This window comes from Lycorma delicatula, chromosome 2 (genome assembly GCF_047948215.1).
Source record: "Lycorma delicatula isolate Av1 chromosome 2, ASM4794821v1, whole genome shotgun sequence".
Lineage (NCBI taxonomy): Eukaryota > Metazoa > Arthropoda > Insecta > Hemiptera > Fulgoridae > Lycorma > Lycorma delicatula.
Window position 1 is genome coordinate 4,626,694 of NC_134456.1, and position 22,495 is coordinate 4,649,188.

General features: G+C 32.6%; 1 protein-coding gene across 2 annotated transcripts in view; it reads right to left on the reverse strand.

Moving 5' to 3' along the window:
* Liprin-beta (liprin-beta 1) overlaps positions 1 to 22,495 on the reverse strand; it is a 387,502-nt gene that overhangs the window by 331,178 nt on the left and 33,829 nt on the right. Inside the window, exon 1 of one of the 2 annotated variants that reach the window (XM_075358205.1) lies at positions 15,789 to 15,903. The exons of the other annotated variant lie outside the window; for it this stretch is intronic. Coding sequence (XP_075214320.1) covers positions 15,789 to 15,822 — 34 coding nt within the window. The 5' untranslated portion in view covers positions 15,823 to 15,903. Of the gene's footprint in view, positions 1 to 15,788; positions 15,904 to 22,495 lie in introns of those variants that run through there. 2 annotated transcript variants of the gene reach the window in all.

Consider the following 22,495-nt stretch of genomic DNA (forward strand, 5'->3'; position numbering starts at 1 on the left):
GAAAACCGATAAATCCCGGCACAAACATTCACACACATAAATTACTCGGCATATCTTCTCGCTTATCTCCTTAAAACGAAAAAGAATACCTCTTTAAATTTTTTTAAATAACCAACCGTTACTGCAACAGCTGAAGATTAACAAATAATCAATAACTGGTCTAAAAACAACAAAATTAGGCAAGAAAATGAAAAGAGATTAGCTAATCGGGCAGGTATTTAATAAAAATAACTTTTTTTTTATAATTCGCCTTATTTCATACGAGCACAAAGACTAGATTATAGAAGTCAAGAAAAAAAAATTTTTGAAGGCAAATTTCAATAATTAAATGAAATTTGATTTAATTTAAGGTTAGTAATAAGGTTAATTTCAGGTTAATTTAGGTTATAGGTTAACAGAAACGAGATTGAGGAATAAAATAATACCATCCTTAATCACATACCATAATTTACGTAGCGAATTACCAAAGTTCAACATAACTGGCAAAGATAAAGGGCTATTATTCTGTAAATATTAACTCTTTTAAAATGTTCTGAAAAAAACACATTAGCTATTTTTACGGCCGAAAGAGAGAGATTTCTTATACAAAAAGTTGACTTAATGTAAATGAGAAGGTACAAAAAATTAAAATAAATAAATTTTAAAAAATACGAAAGATGATAAAACCACGTTAAATCATCAAGGTAAGGATAATAACATTACAATAAAACAACACTCTTAAGCAATTATTCAAATTTTTACTAAGTAAAGAAAAATACGAAACGTTATAAATATTTATTAAAAAGATTACGTCACTAATAAAGAATGTTCGATCGTCAAGTATCTAACTTAAAAAATTCTCCAACAAAATGAACGATTTAAGTAGAAGCAGCAAAGAGATTTATAAAATAACTTAAAGAAGTAATAAAAGAACGATCGATCAAGTCGGTTACAAGAAAAATATTATTAATTCTATAGCGATAAAAAAAAGTAACGAGAACAAATTTATATCGTGAAATAAAATCATTATCAGAAGAAATATACTCGTATTAAATCAAAATTATAAACAGATCAATAAATACGGAGGAATAAAAAGTACTACAGAAATGTCAGAGTACTGTAACAAATTACCGTATACTTTTATTACGGTTCCACGTAAAACGGTATAAGAAATCCGCAACAAAATAATTAAACCTGTCAACGATGAAGCGAAAAATGTACCGATAGCTGCATAAAGCATTAAAGTTAGAAACCTTTCTTCTACTGCAAAACCGAAGGAATTATTAAGAGTCGACAAAGGGTTGCATAATTTTCCCGGCTTTGCCCTTGACATATTTTCATTTCAAACATACGGTTTTCAAATATTAATTACTTAATTATGCAATATGTAAAAAATTACTAATTTTGCATCGTTTGAAGTAGGATTTATATTATATAGATAATAGCTTTTTTTTTTTTTTAATAAATATGAATATAACTTATTTGTAACATTTTTTCTACTATTTTTTAAGTCTGTTTTATATATATTTTTTAAATTATTTTATTTTACAATTTTTAGTATATATATATATATATATATATATATATATACTAAAAATAGGTATATATATATATATATATACCGGGTGATCATTTGAAAAGTTACCACATTATTATTCAACAGCTATAAGCCCCATCGTATTTCTGTTTGCAGTCACGTACACCATACTCGAAGGGGAACTTTTTTAAAAATCATTTTAATAGGGGTGAAACAACCATCACCACTACACCAACCCCGACTCAAAAATCTTAAATGGCAACGGTAACATTTGATTTGAAAATCCGAAAAAAATAAAGAATTTTGATGAGAAAAAGATTAATAAGCGTCCACTCCTTCGCTCGTAGGTGCAAAAAAACATTTGTGGTATACTTTTTCTTAAATTTCACTCAAACAAAAATAACTATAAAATTACGCGATATAACTTCTTAAACCGTTTGAAACAATCATACATTGTGAATTAAAACTGTAAAAATTATTTTTAAGATTACCAACACAAAAATCGCCCTTAAATGTTTACTAAATTTTCAAGGGTTGAAAACTTATTTTTTTAAATGAGACGATATAGCGAGAACACCTCATAGGAAGGTTCTTTTAATGACAAGTAATTTGGTACAAATAAAATAAAAATTGGTTCACTGGTGTCAGCGACTAAGAGTGTCGAGCCGTTCGATTTTTGTTGTATTTTTCCTAAGATCATAGGATATGGTTAAAATTTATAGGACCAATTCCAAAAGTACTTTCGATTGAAAATAAATTATCCAAATCGGTTTACAAACGTCGAAGATATTGCGTAACAGATATTAAAAAAAAAATTGATGAACTGATAATCATCTCCTTTTTTGAAGTCTATAAAAAGAAGAGGAAGGATGTGGTTGAAGTTAACAAATAACATAAAGGGTAGTGAAGGTTATGATGAGACGAAATGAAAAGCACGGGACAGAAACAGATGGAAACAACAGTAATACCCCCTGCCAACAGGCAGACCACAACATGATGATGAATATAGTACTAGTCTTCAATTTTCGGCGACCGCTACACAAAACTACAAAATGACAAAAACTATTCCTCTTTTTTTAATTTTGTTCAAACTGCCATCCCAACCCCGTAGGGGAAGACACTTACAAGTACTAATAAATTGTGCGATAAAACACAAAAGTGGATTATTAAAAACATCAGGACAATCGTCCTGATCACATGAAGATTACACTATAAAAAAAAGGCCCTTTTTGTGACCTGAAAGGATCTTGTGGCGATTCCGTTCACCACACCACCCCTTCCGTTCCAAGCCCTGAGAGGCTTTACCGGAGGTCGTCTTTAGACCCTCTGATTACATCTCATAGTAATCAGCCAGGCCTCAGTCGGGATGCCGTTACTGCTCCGTATAAAGAAATTTTTCGAGCCATTTTTGAAGAATTTATGTCGAGTCAGTCCAAATATATTAATCAAAATACATGCCGACTCAAGTACGTGCGTACATACTCTTCTGGAAGTTTCCATAATTTTTCTTATCTCTTTTGAACTAAGGGGATCTAAAATACTGACATTTGCAAAAATCCTAATATCCGAAAGTTTACCCGAAAGTTACACATTGCCCTTTTTAGCTATGCTGCTACAGCAACAACAGAGCTAGAGTCGGAAAGATACAAGTATACGTAAAGTTTTTTTTTTTTGCGGTATTTGAACAAAAAATTTATTTCAAATGTTTTTTTAAATTCCTTTCGACCGTTATAACAATAATTTTAAAGTAATTTCATCGAAATAACGTTTCACATAAAGGAAATTAATTGTAAAAATATTAATACGATCGACTAACTAAATAAAAAAATAAAAAATACATAAAAAATTTAATACAACACATATCTATATGGTTAAGGCTTTATTAACCCTAACTCTATAACATAGCATTAAATATGTACTCGCATTAAACAACGTCTCATTTAGAGAAAAAAATATAATTAAAAAAGCTACCTAGGCAGATAGTTGGATAAGGTTAAAAATTTAAATAAAATTTTTACTTTTAAGGAGTACGATATGTGTTTGATAATAATGAAAAAAAAGTATTTCCACCTTATTATTTCAACCGAGTGGAATCTCCTAATATATATATATATATATATATATAAAATGCACTTACCTACAGAAACAGGTATGCTATATGTTATTTTACAACATCTACTCTAATTTTTGTTATACCTTTAATTTGTAAAGCAACAGAACTGCAACTCTCTGAATAATCAGAATCACTTATCTGAGAGTAACGATCTGCATCATACAGCTTCTCCCTGTGGTTGTCAGGAATAGAGAGAGTGAAGTTATCACCGGTCGAACTGAATATTACTTTGCTTCGTAAGGCTTGGAGTGTTCATAAGCAATATTATATTCAAATCGGTGAAAAGTACAGCAGGAAACCCCTTCGCCACAAACGTTTCATAAGCAGTGAAAAAGAGATATGTTATACTGTAGAATACAGAATATTTTGCATCGTCGATTATGGCGCTACGAGCGGCTAGTTCTTGTACGGGATCGCCTATACAGCCTATGCAATTTCAGCACCTAACGTGTAAAAGTATGTGTTTTAACTGCTGCGACTATAACAGTTGCAGGCCACCTGACATTACTTATGGCATTCTCAATAATATCACGTATCTTCTATCAGACGTTTTACGAAAATTAAGGATAGTTTAAGAAAATAAGATTAAGTTTCCTGTTGCTTTATTCAACGTGCCAAATATAAAGACGAATATTGACGAAATTCATATGATATATTCATCAACAGGAATTACATTCCGTTCCTGATCACCAGAGGGATTGGTTGTACAGTAATCATTACGCTCAGAGAAAGCAACGGTGACTATTCACTGTCATATAAGTGATTTATATGCGTTACAGTCGTCAAATAAAACCAGGATAGTTAATGTAAGGAAACGTATAAATCTATCCCTTTATGAAGTGAAACAAAATCTTTATATATATTATTTTAAATATTTAAAATTATTATAAATATTTTTTTCTTTAAAACTACCTGATGTTGATCGTTTAAAAATCAATCAAAACGCGCTTCTGTTTATGGACTTTTATAATTTGTAAACTTCGGCGTTTATCTTTGCTAATTTAAATGTTTTTAAGTGGTACTGACAGTTGGTGAAAGTTTAACCCTAAGGTAAACGTTCAACAAACTACTATCACAGAGTTAACGCCTGATTTACTACAAACAAATAAAAAATAAATAAAGTGAATTTCATAAGAAATTCAATTTATTAAATCTGCAACATAAATTTATTAAAACTGCATGAATTTATATATATATATATATATATATATATAGAGCCCATTTTTAACATATTACGATGTGAGTAGTATTACCACCTTTTATTTTAACGATAAGGAAAAAACTACTCTCGAGATGGCAACCAATCATTTCGTGAAATGCACTTAAAAACTATCAACTCGATAAGTTGAGAATGTTAAACCTACAGTTTTCTTACAAGTTAATTTTCCATATAATTCAACACCGTTTGAAACGAATGTTATCTGATCTTTCCAAAAGTTTTAAACCACTCGATCTTTCTATAATTAGGAATTAGAATGCCAAATTTCATCATCGCAGGTTAAAACGCTTTTAAAATATAAAAACTAAAATATATACCGATATACAAGGAAGCATATTAAATGTTATATCATAATAATTCATCGGGAGAAGAAGGATTTTTTCTGGAAGAACTATTGTAAATATGTTTGCAGAGGGATTCCAAATTGCATGGCACTTTCTTGGAAGATGCATCTGTAACCAAAAATAAAAAAAAAGTCCATATAAACATACGTCAGAAAACGATTCGTTAGTGAGTTTCGACTCGTGAAACATTTTAGTCTGTTTTCTGCTCCCTCTGTAAAATTAAATCGTACTTCTTGGGATACAATTCGAGGAGTAAATCTGGAGTTTCTTTATGAGTTTTGATCTACGAAATTGAATAAAAGTAGTCCAGACATCAATCTAACTTAGGTTTTAAGAAAAACAGGGTAAAACACGTAAACGTTTTGTCGGAAAATACACTCTTTTATGTTTGGAATAAAATAACTTTTTTAATTTACCAATAAACAAATATAAATTTAAAATTAACTTTGTAGAGAATTTAATTCTAAGAAAATTGATGTAAATAACTCTATTAACAATAACTACTTCAATTAGAAACAAAATACACAAATTGATCGGAAAAGTGATACTTATTGCGATATTATTTATTATTAAAACTTTTTTTTACAATCAGAGGTTAATAATTATTAAAAAACCAATATATTTAAATGAAAAAAAAAAGAAGTTAAAACCGATGTGCCTTCCCCTTGTAAGATGATCCAAATATTTCATTAATTAAAATTTTATTTGGCTATAACTCTGGAATCAATGGAATCAATGGAAATAAGTACCACTTATGATATATTGTTGAAAAGCTCTCAACAAGGGCTTATTACTGCATTTACGAAAAAATCGAATATCCAAATGTTTCAAAATTGAAATCCCGCTTTATTTAGTGGTATGACAGTATAGACATTTTTGTCCCAGTCGACTGCAATGAAAAAGGGAGGTGGACAACTAGATGTTACAACAGTCATAAATACAAAATTTCAAAATTCTAAAGTTAATCGCTTTTGAATGCGAGATACATACGTTCATACACACACGTCACGCCGAAACTAGTAAAAATGTATTCAGAGATTGTGAAAATGGATATTTCCGTTGAAACCTGAAAACCGAAATTTTTCGCGATTACAATACTTCCTTTACTTCGTACAAGGAAGTAAAAACTTGAAAGTAACGTCTATGAAAGCGCCTTCTGGTGCTTGAGATTGGGAAGATACTTTTACTGTATTCAATATTGCTTCTTTAGCGTTGGCATTTCTCACAAAACGTTAACGACCGGCATCGAATCGTGGTTTAAGCGTACGCGTTTCTCGAACTTTTCTCTCCAAAGTCTAAAATGTCTTACGATCCGGTACTCTTTGATCTGGATATTTTTCCCGATACGGACGCACAGCGGCCAATCCATTTTTATTTACTTTGCTATAAATTAACAACAGGTCCGTCAGTACTCCAAATGAAATGATATTTGTGAATGACTGACAGAACAGTAACAGCACAACACCGCTCAAATAAAATGCTAAACACTAAACTTAACTGTTGATCAGCTGTTATCGCCAACCTATGAAAAAATAAAGATTTTTAATGCGCTTTAGAAGGATCTCTTTCAAATTTATTTTTATAATTTTAACATTTGTATGTAAATACTACTGTTTAAAATCGTATCACTTTTCCGATACACTTCTCAAATTTGTGTTTAATGTTCATAGACGTTATTTACAGTAATTTTCTCAGAATTAAATTATTTACAAAGTTAACTAGACATTTTTATTCGTTTATCGGTAAATTAACAAGGTTATTTTATTCCAAACCTAAAAGTGTATTTTCCGACAAAACGTTTACGTGTTTTACCCTGTTTCTCTTAAAACCTAAGTTAGATTGAGGTCTGGACCGCTTTTATTCAATTTTTTAGATCAAAACTCATAAAGAAACTCCAAATTTACTCCTCGAATTGTATCCCAAGAAGTACGTTTTAATTTTACAGGGGGACCCCGAAAACAGGACTAAATGTTTCACGAGTCGAAACTCACTAACGAATCGTTTTCTGACGTATGTTTATATGGACTTTTTTTTTATTTTTGGTTAGAGATGCATCTTCCAAGAAAGTGCCATGCAATTTAGAATCATCCTGTATACTCTAATCTTAGGGAAAAGTACAGAGGCGTGATGCAGATTTTAAAATGATTTTATCACTTTTTTTTTTTAGAGGATGAGATTTTGTGATCTCTTTTCAAAAAGAAAAAAATTACATACAACGCGTACAAACGTAGAAGTACACTACGTAAAATTCATTTCAAAAAAATATTATTTAAAAATAAAATTCTTTTTCTCACACCTATATCGTATTTTTTTTCATAACCAACTCGGATTGTATAACTCTTTGACCCTAATATGAAAAACGGGGCGAATATGCAAAAAAAAAAAAAACTAAGGGTAACTTATGATGTATTTCTTAAGCTTCTAAACCCCTAACTCATTTTATATTCAGTATATAACAACGACTATTTATCAACTGAAAAAATAAAAAACTATAATAACGTGTAATCATTTATCATTTTTCTTCAGCGCTACCGACACAAAATAATCACAATGTTCATATAATGTATGTAAAAATATATTTTAAAAGCAGCTTGTTTATTATATCCCTGATAACAAGCAGGTATCCTAACGAAACTGTATAAATATTTACAAACGTTAAATTTATTATATACAACAACGGTACAATCAGGAAAATATTTACTGGAAATGCTCGAGACGGCCACCTTTTGCATACAGGCATGACTTAACACATTTCAACGCGCTTAAAATCACACGCTGAAGCACTTAACGAGTGATCGTATTTACAAATTCAATTACGTTATTTTTCAATTCATCCAGAGTATAAGGTTAGTTCCTACAAAAATCCTTTTACTCGCTTCACATAAACAAAAATCCGTAGGTATAAAATTTAAGGATCTCAATAGCCAGATGTGCTTTAAAATGAGCCTATTCTCGAAAATTTCACAAAAATAAATTTAAAGAAACATCGGCTGTGTGCCGCCGCCGTTGCTCCTCTATTTTACTGGAAAAGTACAATCCAAAATTTCTTCCTTTTTTAATCGGCCGATAAAAGAATATACGATTTCTTCGCGATGAAGTTCCGAGTTTACTGTGTTGTGAAAAAACTGAATGATTAAACGCTTACGCAATATACAAGATCAAACATCAAATTTTTCACCTTACGGTCGTTCGAAGATCTTTTAACACGTTGGCTACCGGTAAGAATACAGAGAAGTTCGTTAGGTACCGGTGAGGATTGCCTGCACTACTTAGGTTTCATAACTTCTGTACCGCGAGGATTACCGGCATTCCTCACACATAGTTTTTTAATACAGAATCACAAGAGAGCGATTCACAGGAACATTTTTTAATCTGTTTTGCTGTATACAGGAAATGTCAGTTTTAATGTAGCAAATGTTCGCCGTTTATCGCCTTTTTTTAGGATTAACTAAGTACTTGTTTTCTAATGAGTATTCGTCGACTTTGTTTGGTTATGTTGTTCTTCAGAGTTTATTTTGTGTTATTATTCGTTTAGTTTTGTGTTGAGTATTTCTAATGAAGTAGATAAGAGCTAGTATTAGGCTAATTTAGCATTTTCAAACCTTAACATATCGTCGTAAACAGACCATAAAGAAATTGATAATTTAGTGGTAAAAAAATTAATAACACTCGTTCGAGATTTAGGTTAGTGTTCTAATATATACTTTAATTTGATAATACGTTTTCTAAGAATAAAGGGTAATTTATTAATTTTCATTTTTAAATATGAATCTTACAGATCATCCTCTGAAGTAATACCTTACGGTGGTTCCGGAGGGTAAACAGGAAAAGAAAAAAATATGAATCCTAAACCAGGTTGTAGTGGAATTACAAAAAGGAAACGGCCTAGTACGGTATTATCAGATAACGAAATCTTATCTGCTCTTCAAGAGAGTGATGATGAAAGGAGTTTATTTTCTATATCCGGTTCACAATTCCAACCGGATGAAGAAGATTTATTATCAAACTCTTCATCAGAATTTGATAATAATGACAGTTTAAATGACAAGTTTATAAACAATTTTTTACTACTCCAATATTAAAAATGATAGTTTCAGAAAACAATAAAAACCCACTAAATTATTTACAGAATAACAGAAACACTCGTTCTCAGTTGAAGCGGAATAATACATGTGAAGAATAAATGTGGAAATTCTTTGCGGTTATCGTACATATGGGGTTAGTGAAATATCCCAAGATATTTGATTATTGGTCTACCAATATCCTGTATAAAAACTGTGTCATACAAAGGTGATGAGTCGCAACAGGTTTCAATTGATTCCGAAATTTGTTCATTTCGCAGACCGGAAACTGATAATAGGTTGTACAAACTACGAAATCTGCTCGATATGATTCATGAAAGGTTTGCTAGTGAATACACCTCAGGAGAGATAATTGTTGTCGATGACAGTATGATCCCTTTCAGACAAAGATTACCGTTTCTGCAATATTTACCAAACAAGTCTCATAAGTACGGGATTAAAATGTTTAAATTATGCAATCCTGTTGGCAACACATTACAAACTGCAGTATGTTCAGGGAAAATCAGGGAATTTGGCCTGTTAGACCAAATAGTGGAGATGTTGCAGATAATGTTGTACTACAATTAGCAGAAAAACCTTTGTTTGAAGGTCGCACCGTAATCTGGGTCAACTGCTATACAACTGTGCCATTAGAAAATTCATCGATCCAAATGAATATTCATTTGCTAGGCACAATTCGAAGCAAATTTTTACCTACAGAATTAATGCAGCAAAAAAAGAAAAAAAAAGGACATATAGTTCGGAAACAAAATTCAAGTGGAATTGTAATTGCAAAATAGGCGTGATGTCGATTTCCTTACCATAAAACACACAATACAAATTAAACAAACTGGTAACAGTAATAAATCAGGAAAACCTGTCACAAAACCTGCAGCCATAATAGAGTACAATAAAGGTAAGTAGAGAATCGACTTATCAGATCAAATGAGTAATTACTTTTCACCACTCTGCAAAACAATTAGGTGGTACCACATCGTGGCATTTTAAATATTATTAAATACTTCTGTTGTAAATGCACGGTTAACTTATAACCATTTTCAAAGAAAACAAAAATCTACTGCTGAATTTTGAAGAGAGTTAATCCTAAAAATTCTGGAAACTGATCAAAATGGAGATCCAACTAATTAATTAAATAAGTATGAAAACAGTGGCTGAGAAACGTATCCTCACAAAATCATATCGTTGCGTTAGGAGAAGGGGTGTATACTGTTATGCGGACATCGCTAAAAAAGAAAGAGGACATTGTTCATAAAAACGGTCAAATGTGTCTCAACCAAGTGCAATACCTGTAAAACATTTATGTGCTTAACATGTTTCACAAAAATTCATTAAAAATGTTCATAATGAAACTGTCTATAAAAATAAAATATTGTTATAACTGCTTAAAAACCATTGCATAATTTTGTATCTTCTTGTTCAATCTGTTTATAATATCTTTTTAATGAGGATTACAGGCACCACTCCTCATGGTATACAAAAAATAACTCTTTAATGGTGTACTGCGAGGAATGCTGGCTATCTCACTTTTTTCTTTTTTTCTTTGTTTTCTTTTTAATATTTTTTACCTTTTACATGGTGTGTCATTAATAAAAAACAGTTTTCTTATCAATTTTCAACAGTTATTTGGTTTGCTACCCGATTAATAATACTATGAAATTCATCGGTAACCAGTGAATAAGAGTTAAGGATTGCAAGTATCGTCATAGTAGCCAACGTGTTAAGAATTATTTGTAGACTGCATCAGATTTTTCTGGCTATTGACACATAGTGTCTTGTATAAGTATTAGATAAATGAAACCACATTTTATCGGAAAAAATGTTACATCGGAAATGTTTTCAACTCTATCACAATAAAAAAAAAAAAAAAAAAAAAAAAAAAAAAACAGATAACATTCAACACGTTTATGAAAATCAGTATCGGGTGACTGATGTACTGCAGTTAATTTATACTGATACAGTTTTAAAACGTTTAGTCAGTGCTCTGTGAATACTACTCCTTGAGATTTCTACTTGTTCGGCCAAGTTTCTGATGCGATCACAGATATAATCTAACTTTACCTCTGGTCAGGACAAACGGTCTTTCAGACTTGGATGCTACTTTGACAGAAGCAGTTTTCCGAAACTTATCGATCAAGTTTCGCATAGCACTGCGATGTGGAACATCGATATCTGGAAACCTTTGTTGAAAATTTCCTTCACGAACTCTACGTAGACATTACTACAATGAAAAATATTTTCAACAAAAAATAAAACTAGAATTAAAAAATTAAACAAAGCTTCAACAGTTCCACGTTCAACGTCAACAATGAAACATGGAAATTAGCTGTTAACAAAGTCAACTGTTAGTTATGTTGGTGATAATATCCGTAAAAATTTAAATCAAACTTCATCTATTCATATCCAGATGTTTTTGATTTTTAGCTGATCTTATAACATCCACGCAATCGTTACATACTGTAAAATCAAATTTTCTATCTGAACCTAGGATTTTAAAAGTTTGTAACGTCTAAAAGAACGATCTAGATAAGAAATAACATTTCCACAACTGTTTAAGACTGCTGAATTAAAATAAGAAAATTATGAGTACTAAAAATTTGTAAAATGACTTCGTAAACAAAAAACAGAAGTAAATAAAAAACGATCGGCTCGGATTAGTAAATTTAACGTGCTTGCTTTTAAATCACTTGGTCTTCACTCTCGTGTCCGATTCCCGGAAAGTCGATTGTTGAATGTATTTTTTGCGAAGAACAGCAGAAGGCAATGACAGAATACGGAAAGAAAGTTAAAGTAATGAGTTACGAGATAATAAAGCGACGAATGTTTACAAAAAAGAAGGACGAATTGAACTAGTAAAACAGTAAAGATATTTAGGTACCGTGTTGATAGAAGGAAGATTGCAAAAGTAAGATAAAACAAAATAGTAATACCTAAGAAAGCGTTTAACGGAAAGAGTTATTACGTTACAAGATGGAATTAGACTAAAAGAAGCATTTTGTGTTGTATTAGCAGTACGGATGTGAAAAATCGACTATAAAAAAAGAAAGGCTTGGAAATATTTGAAACCTGGGCGTGGAGGAGGTCGAAGATTAGACGGACAGACAAAATGAAAAATGAAATAATAACAAGAATATAAAGTTAATCAGAACAAATAAGTACAAGAAAGCTAAGCGGTCGTGTCATGTAATGAGAGTGAAGGAATGATTAAAAAATGCTAGAAGGATCAGTAAAAGATGTAAAAAGAAGATGTCGGAAAAGAATAAAAATTATAGACGATACTAGAGGAAATGTTACACATATAAGAATATTGAAAATTTAGCTGCGAATGAGGAGAATGGAGATAGATAAGGTTTACGATGATATACGGTTAATATGATAGTAACGATGTAATTCTGAATAAATTTACATACGTTATTTTTTTAATAACTGATGTTATTTTTTATTCGAAATACTTCTACAAAATTACAAAAGATATAATCGTGGTCACGAAAATTTTCTGTTTATATTTAATCCTACAATGGATTAAAGAACTACCCTTTTACTCCACGTTGAATTTTCATAAAACTAAAATATTACCAATTACATGCATCACCATACACAATTTTATGATTATTCGGTCACCTGTTTCACAAATATTAAAACTGAGAACACTCCGTTTATTTCTAAATTAAAAATGAATTCACGGGAAAGATAGTGATTTTTCTCAATCAATTTGTTCATATTAATTTATAATATTTACTTTTCAAAAATATTATCATGAGTGGGTAGAGTGTTTAGCACGCACACAGTACACGCTTATCACGAGTTGTTTTATTATCTCTAAAATAAATTTCCATTCATTATTCTTTATATCGATATACATATTTGAATATTATAAATAATATAGAGAAATGTTGATTTCACATCTGGTTTAATTGTTTTTCTTTTAATAAATTCCAACCGTTTAAAGGATGTCATATTTGGTTCCACCTCTCTTATTGTTTCGTGCTTCAAATCAGCGTGTGGATCGATTTTATTCAAATTTAGTAATTATTAAAATTTTACAACTGTCATTTGTTGTTATCAAACGTTTACTTATTTAAAATATTTTCATTTATAAATATTCATAATGTTGAGTAGTCGTTATCTACAATATGATTAACGCATTAATATATACTATTTTTAATAATTTGTAATTTAACTTAAAATTTAAACGAATTCTGGCAATAAATAATGATACTATATTATCTAGACATGTATATAGAAGTAAACCCCTACTCTTTCCGCAGACTAATGTCGGATCTCCAGAGAAGGCTGGCCGGTAAACCCGGAAAACTGGGGTACGAACTGATCCAGTTGCTTACAAGTGGATCCGTGATCAGTACGGTCGCGGGTGTTTTAAGGCAAGCTTACCTCAGAGAACATCATTCAGGCTACGCTGCAAACCGAGAGATCTTGGCACGCGGTGTCTACGATATCGGTTATGATTACCCCGATGAAAATAGGGGAAGCGGAAGATCAGGAATGAGCAATTCCTCCTGAATCTCCCATGGGCCAGGATTCATATCAAAATAAGTCCGGCCTCAAGTTGGGAAAACCCCCTACCTTGTATTAAAGTTAATAAGCCGATACGTTTTTCAACCGTAAACATATTTACCTACCTTAAGAAAATAATCGATTTTTCAAACCGATACATAAAAGCCGGCAAAGACATAACGTTTCCCCAGAACCGGGAGTAATGTAAGTCTAGCTACCGCCTTTGGTTCCGCCTTCGATAGACTACTACTTAGGTGGGTATTCGGTAAAGTTTTGAGACGCAGGACTCAAGGTGATCGTATCTCCACACCCCCTTGACCAATTTAAACTAAAATTATATGATATCAATGATCCGTATTCACAAGATATCATACAAAACTTCATAAAAATCGATTAATCCAGTCTAAAGATGTCAAGCAAAACGATTACTGACGAAAAAATGCAAAATATTATGCTTAATATCCCCCACACCTGAACGAAACTGCCCAAATACATAACGAAAATTACATACTTATAATAGAATCATTTTTGGTACAAGATATGACAGTCCAGAAACGATGAAATACATAAAAGTATTTTCCTCCACCACCTCTATATGGGTAGTTTGAATAAGATTTTAAAATCCGGCGTACAATCAGAAATTATTCTGGCCACCTAAGAACCAATAATTTACTTTAAAATATTTACCTATCCTAAAATTTGAGTAAAAGTTTGAGGGTCGGGGCCCGCAAGATCCAGTATCTCCCTATTCCTCTGACCGACTGAGACCAAACTTAAATGCCATCAATATCCTTTATACAGAAATCACCATGCCAAATTTCATCTAAACCGGTCTATGCAATCATGAGATATCAAGCAAAAAGATACTGACATATACACATCCTTCCGGAATTCTTCAACGCTAAAATTGTGTTTTTTGTTAGAGGAGATAATAAAATATTAGGATCGGAAAAAAATCTTAACATGGGAAATTAGACCCGATAAGCGCATCCTTTCTCTTATATAATATACTGTACAGTTCATACAGTATAATCGGGTTGGTCTAGTGGTGAAATCATCATCGCAAATTAAGTGATTTCGAAGTCGAGAGTTCTAAGGTAAAGTAACTGTCTTTACTAGGTTCCTAGTACTTTTATACGCATTTGAATACTTGATCGTGGATACCGGTGTTCTTTGGTGGCTGGGTTTCAATTAACCACACATCTCAGGAACGGTCGAACTGAGACTGTACCAGACTATATTTCATCTACATTCATACACATCATCCTCATTCATCCTCTGAAGTATAATACCTTACCGTGGCTCAGGAGGTCAAACAGAAAAAGAAAGAAAGCTATGTAATCGGGAACTTCAGTTCTGCGCTACATAAAGCACTCGTCCCAAAATGATAGCATGAAAATTTTGTTAATACTACGAAGGATCTAGAACATATAAAATTAATCGATTAAAAAAAAACCATTTTATAATAAAAACAAGCCCAAGTAAAATTTTATAAAGTCCTACACCCTTTCGAAGTATAGGAGGTTCTTAACCACCCCATCATATAATTTTTTTCCAAAAAATGTAATAAAAATCAAATGCGGGCATTTGCCCGCATGAAATTATTTGTTTATTTTGATGTCCTGAATCAGTTCCTTAAGTTTCACTCGACACACTCTGTATACAAGTATTTAACTTTTTTTAATTAACATGCTATTAATTTATTACTACGGGAAACCTCGAAAAAAACAACAATCCGTGAAGAAATATTTGCTGTCTAATATAAAAATAAAATATTGTTTTAAAAACTACCCGGACTAAGGTCAGATAATTCAACTCCAGCACAATACTATATAACACCTGTTGTTTCTTATTAAAATTAAAATTTATATTAAAGAAATACATTAGATATATAAATAAAATTGTAAAATAAAATGTATATCAATAATACTAAAAGCACAAGCGATTTTACAAAAGAAATAAAATACATATGCTGCAAATGGAGTAATAAGCAAATACTTACCACCACTGAAACCGATACAAGAAGCGAACTTCATCGATATATAAATGAATCACACTGAACGAAAGACGGATTGAATAAGACCAAAACAAATTTATACAACATCTGTGCTTTTAGAGCTGCTGCTGTAATATAAAAGAAACAAGCTACCAACCAGTTCAGTTTAGACAATGCAAACCCACCGATAACTAACACCTACCGTCTTTCAGTATCTTAGTTCGGCGACCTAATATTACCACCCACCTTATACAATAAAAAAAAGGTAAAAACTAATTTGCGTACGTAGTAGGTATTACTCATAATTATTAACTGCGGCCAAGATCCTAGCTGACTAATATATAAATACGTCAGTATCAAACGCTATTAAAAAAGGTGCTTTATTGTTTAAGTAAACGTTATTATTACGATCGGATACGGTCCTATCGTAATAATAACGTTAAAATGATAATAAATCTATTTCTATTAACTAAATTACAACAAATAGCAAAATTATTTAATATACATACATAAATAAATAACTACACAGAACTCTCCTAAAATTACCTCTAAGAATTACCAAGAACAGAGTAGAATATCAGAGTAGAGTAGAATAACAGAGTAGAATAGTGAATTAAAATTATTTCGATATTTTAAATTGCCAATAGGTACTTTATTTTTGGTTCGGAAAAATTAAAATAAACCACTTTATTATACCTGATTTTTACTTCCTTTAACGAAGTAAATTGTGATCGGGATAAATTTCAGTTTTCAAATTTCAACGGAAACATCCATTTTGACCATCCGTGAAACCATTTTTGCTAGCTTCGGCATGACGTCTGTACGTACGTATGTATATATATCGCATAACTCAAAAACGATTAGCCGTAGAATGTTGATATTTTGGATTTAGCACCGATGTAACACGTAGTTGTGCACCTTCTTTTTTGACTGCAATCGACACGACCAAAAGTGTCCAAAAAAGCCCAAAATCCAAAAGATTTGGATTACGGACATTTTCTTAACTGCAGTAATAAGCCCTCATTGACAGCTTTTCAACGATACATCACAAGTGGTACTTATTTTCATTGCTTCCAGTTGCCAAATAAAATGTTAATTAATGAAATATTTCGATGTTACAAGGAGAAGAAACATCGGTTCGACTCCGACTTCATATACAAATATTTTTTTAGCTTTTTTTTTTAATTTAATGTACATATTTTTTTTTGTAATTATTAACCTCATTGTAAAACGGTTTTTACGATAAATAATAATACAATAATAACAATAAAAATATGAAAAATATCAGAAAATATTAATGAAATAAACTTTTTTATGTACTTTTAATTTAAAAAAAAAAAATGTGTATATGTGTAAATGTATATGTGTTAATTTAATAGGCGTATAAAGAAGTCACGTAGTGTAAACATCAGATTTTTTATTATACAGAATGTTTAAAAAAGAATATCGGGGTTTTAAATCTATTTAATATCTTAACTTTGACTTACAGTAAGGGAATCGAAAATAAAATGAAAAAGTAATTCTTACAGTTTTTTCTTACAAGTGTTTAATGTTAGCACCTTCTGTCACGCGGCACACATCCAACCGACAAGAGAGTTTATCCCATACTTTAACCGGCATGTCTGGAGTAACAGAAGCGACAGCTGCTTCGATCGGGTAGGTCAATACTTAACGGAGGCACATACACAAGATTCCAAAGGAAAATAATTACTTGGAATCTGATCGGATGACCTCGAAAACCGTTTCAAACAAACTCGGTCAAGAAGGTACGAGCCGACCCTTCCAGCGGTCACGGAAAATGTCATTGAGTTATGAAGAGGCGCACCAAATAAATTCTCCGGTCAATCTTCCAATTGAAGAAAAAGCCCTATGCGCAACATATCTAAATAAACGACCCCTGTTACGCTTGCTTCAGAGAAAAAGAATGGCTTGTAAATATGCTGTCGGGAAATAGTATAGAAAACATTTAATTTTGAGAAACAAACTGACTTTATGCGTGTTAACGTTTCCACTAAGATGAAAGATTGGCTCATTCCTTAACGCAATACGATCATGACCCGTCATCTTCCTGCTGCACATTACAATCGCCAAGTCGCCACGCACATCGTAGCCAATAAGCCTCAAAATCTGTAACTGCTGTAAACGGTATGGAAGTAAACGTAAGCGTTTCCTTAAAGCATTTCACGCTCTTTGTTCTTTGTTAGCACTCGCATTGGTAAATCGCCGCTAGCCTTCCTAATGAATTTTTAGGATTACGCAAGAAAAACTCCGTGACACGTTCGATATTTTCATTCAAACCCCTTTGGTCGTCCTGTACCTTCCCTTCAGAGAGATCTCTTGTCATTTGAAACCGATTATGCTATCGATGAATGCGTTTGTTAGTCGGTGTATTACAATTAAACTTTCTACGGAATACACGTCGAACTGTAACGACGTACCCAAATTTAGCAAATTGCAAAACACAGAAGATTTTCAATTCAGGAGTCGCCATCTTTGCTAGTGACGCTGATAAGAGGAAAGATACAGAATCAACCAACCTGTTTGCATGTGTTAAAGCTGTTGTTTTTTTCTGATTCTAGCCTTAAATCAACACTGTACACCTCATCTAAGAAATATAACAAATTAAAACCTCAATATTCTTCTTTTTTTGTACGCCCAGTAAAATTAATCAGGCGGGCCCCAATTTATTCAAACAAGTCTTTACTCTGCAAACTGCTTAAGAGTTTTTCACCTTTTACAGCATTATAACTGAATTATCACTCGTGAATAATAATCCTGAATGAATCTTTTCTGTTCTCGATGGTATGAGGAATATTCTCCTAGACCTTGTGTTTTAAATAATAAATAATAAGAAGTAGTCATAAAAAAATAAAAAAACATAAGGTTACAACATAATTAATGACAGGGAAGATTGTTTTCACACAATCTGCAACGAGACTACACTAAGCGCGATATTATTTGGCGAATGACTGAATTTTATATGCATTCAAGGGCAACCTTTTACGTAGAACTTTTATAAACGGTTGATTTTGGAATTTGTAACTCGAATCTTCGACAAGCGATGATAGATTTATTACAACTTCTGATTGCAGATCATGGAATTCGGTCACACTTAATTCTGACACCCGTTGCCTTCCAGGCGATTTCTATTTCAGTAAAAATCCTCCTGATTCTTTAAAGCGATTGAACCGGTGTCTATATTTGATTAAGTTGTGACTCCTACTTGTATATATCTCGAAATAAAATTAGCGATTTTAATACGGCACGCCACAAAACACACTATCCTTTTGCTTTTGAAAACGAAGTAAACAGAGAAAAACACACCCCAGCAACAATAAAAAGACCGATACAGTAGTTAGAAACGGAACGGAACGAAAGAATAGCGGGAAATTTATGTAACCCCTACTAATCTCAGAACCTGGACAACAGTCCGTTACTGCAGTTTTTCTTTTTGAAGGATAGGTATTAGTTTATTTAATGTCGGGTATATATTAGTTTTGTTTGTGGATGGAATTATGGATTGCGTTACGATCACTACAATCAAATTGAAAAATCGTTACTTGTGCTGATCTTGGACAACGTACTTGCGTCTTTCTCCCGGCCCGATTCCCTTTCAGCCGGTCCACTGAAGTGGACTATCGATCTAGAACCTTTCGGGCTAGCAGAAACGCCTGATGGGATCCTAGTTGTTGGAGGATGCAATGCACTCCCGTCGCCGGAGAGTGTCGCATGTACTAATGACGGGTCTAAATCGTAGGGTAGAGAAAAGAAGAATGGTAAGTGAATTACGGTTTCGTATATTCTTCTCCGCTCTAGTCATAGGCTGTTACACGAACATTTTGAGTGAATACCAACATATTACAAAGATTTTCCTAATGCCTTGATCAGAGCTAATGGAACTCCACCGATCTTACACGTTGATATAGTATTGTTTAGCATATTTGAATGCATTCAAACATAGAAATGTATTTATTTTTCGGTATTAGACACCACGCCCTCAAGCTACCATCGGAAAGCAACTTGGCTATCTTTAATAGAAAAAATGATGAAGGGCCATTAAAAAAACTTCACGTAAAAAAGAACGTCGGATTACATCATCCTATCACAAATGTCGGAATTTAATATTTTTTTACAATTAATTTTCCAAGAGAAGTGGCCTCGTCCCACCTCAATGCGTATTTGTATTTCAGCGGGTATTCGAATGCATTTCAGTTTATTTTAACATATTTTATGCGTGTTATTGAATCGATCGGACCAGTATTTTTTTCAATTTTGAAACCAATAATTTTCTGACAAAGAGGGTTTGATATGTAGAACCTAGGTCGTACTAATACTATACGTATATCAAAAATAAGATCTACCCGTCCAGTAATATTCGAATTTTTAATTTTCCATCTTCTGGAGTCCGACATATTTTCGAAATTTTTAATGGCCTAAAACCGAACCGGGGTCGAGATGTGAACCATCCTGAGGTTTCATCAAAGTCTGTTTAGGGTTAAGTCGTGATGTTCTAATAGACGAGACAGACTTTCTTTCATATTAATTGTAGAGAGATTTAAAAAATATGTGGTAATAAACTTAACAACCTTTGAACAGTCAAACATTAAAAATGAAATTTAACTGATTTTGCTCGCATCATTAGTATTAAATATTTATTATGTTTACGTACTATCATTCTCTCATTTAAAATATAATATTACATCTTGGGAGCATTTTGGAAAAACGTCTCACAGGGCGCAAAACTTGACTGTTGTTCGGTGCTGGTAAATATCATTTTTGTGTCACTAATTTTTAGAAATTTTGACATTTTCAACAGTTTGCAAGGTGTGGCTATTAAATAACGAGACTAATGCTGTAAAATTTTTATTTTAAATTTATACATATTTAGTTATTATCCTCTTCAATATAAACCCATCCTCTATCCCTACAACGCTCCACAGAAGCCTTCTTCTGTGAGCTCTTTCATGACGCGTGCTGCTTTTTCTTTCACAGCTTCAACGGTCTGAAATTTTGTTCCTTTTAATGCAGATTTGATTTGGGGAAAAGAAAAAAGTCACGTGGTGCCAGGTCAGGCGAATAAGGCGTATGTTCTAACACTGGGACGTTATACTTGGCTAGAAACGTCTTGACAGACAAAGCAGTGTGAGCCGGTACATTGTCCTGATGAAGAACCCGTGACTTGTTCTTCCACAATTCGGGTCGTTTTTTTCTTACTTTTTCATGGAATTGAGTAAAAACCTTGAATACAGACAAGGATAGTTAACCGACGGTCAGATCGGATCAGATTACCAATTTTGCTTAAATTTTGATAAATAAGAAAGAGCACTTATACTGGAAGTACGCAAAAGAAAAGGAAACCGGTTCATACGATTAGAGAAAGTGGAATTTTGACTCGCATCGGAAGGATCGGTAGAAGGAGAAAGGAAGCGATGTAAAAGAAGAAGGATGAAGTTAATAGAAGAGGTGAAGATTGAAAACTACAAGGGGACGAAGGAGAAGGCCTGAAACAGAAATACGAGGGCCGCCTTTTAAGTTTTTACAAAAAAAAAAATTTTTTTTTAATATTTGGTACAAATCATTTTATTGTTTCTTGTGGTGATGGAAATTGCTGTCCAGATTTTTTGTTTGACATTCGGGAACAAACAGAAGTCGTTAGACAATAAAGCAGGTGAATACGGGCAATGAGACATTAATTCGATGTTTTTCTCCGACAAATAACCAACTGTTTGACGTGCTTTGGATGAAAAATGACGTCACGTTTTCGGTTGTTTTTCCTGATTTCACTGATGACTTCTGGCAAAAAATTGTTGTATACCGTTTAGCATTAACTGTTCTTCGATTCACTAAAGCACTGGTTGCTACATGCCCAGTATAACCGGAGAAACAAGCGATCATTTTTCTAGAAAGTTCTTCGCGAATGAACCACTTTTGTTGGATTCGGTTCATCTTGTAACGCCCAACAGTTGATTGTTGCATAGTTTCCGGCTCGTTTGAATAAATACAAACTTCGTCTCCTGTTATGACATTGTATACGGATTTTGCATTTCCTAGGTCGAATATTTTGAGCATTTCCTTACACCAATCAACACGAGTCTGTTTTTGACCTTCGGTCAAATTATGCGGAACCCAACGGGAACAAATCTTTTTCACAGGTAAATGTTCGTGCAAAATCAAATGTACTGTAGTCTTCGATATGTCTAAGGACGCCTCTGGTACATGGTAAGGTAAGTCACACGTCGATCCTCTTCAATCATGTTGCGCACGGCATCGATGTTTTTTGGAACGACAACCGATTTTGGTCGACCTTTACGAAATTCATCGCTAACGGAAGCACGACCACGACAAAATTCTGCAAACCGATTGTAAATCGTTATTTTGATGGTCATTCATTACCAAAAGTTGAACGAAGCGATTCGAGGCGCTGTTATTAAGTTATGCCCTTACTAAAATGGTAAAAAACATCCAACGAAAACCTTCGATTGAATTTTCATTTTTTTTCACTTTCTTTCTTTCTTCTTTCTTTTTCCCGTTTAGCCTCCGGTAACTACCGTTTAGATAATACTTCAGAGGATGAATGAGGATGATATGTAATGAGTGTGAATGAAGTGTAGTCTTGTACATTCTCAGTTCGACCGTACCTGAGATGTGTGGTTAATTGAAACCCAACCACCAAAGAACACCGGTATCCACGATCTAGTATTCAATTCCGTGTA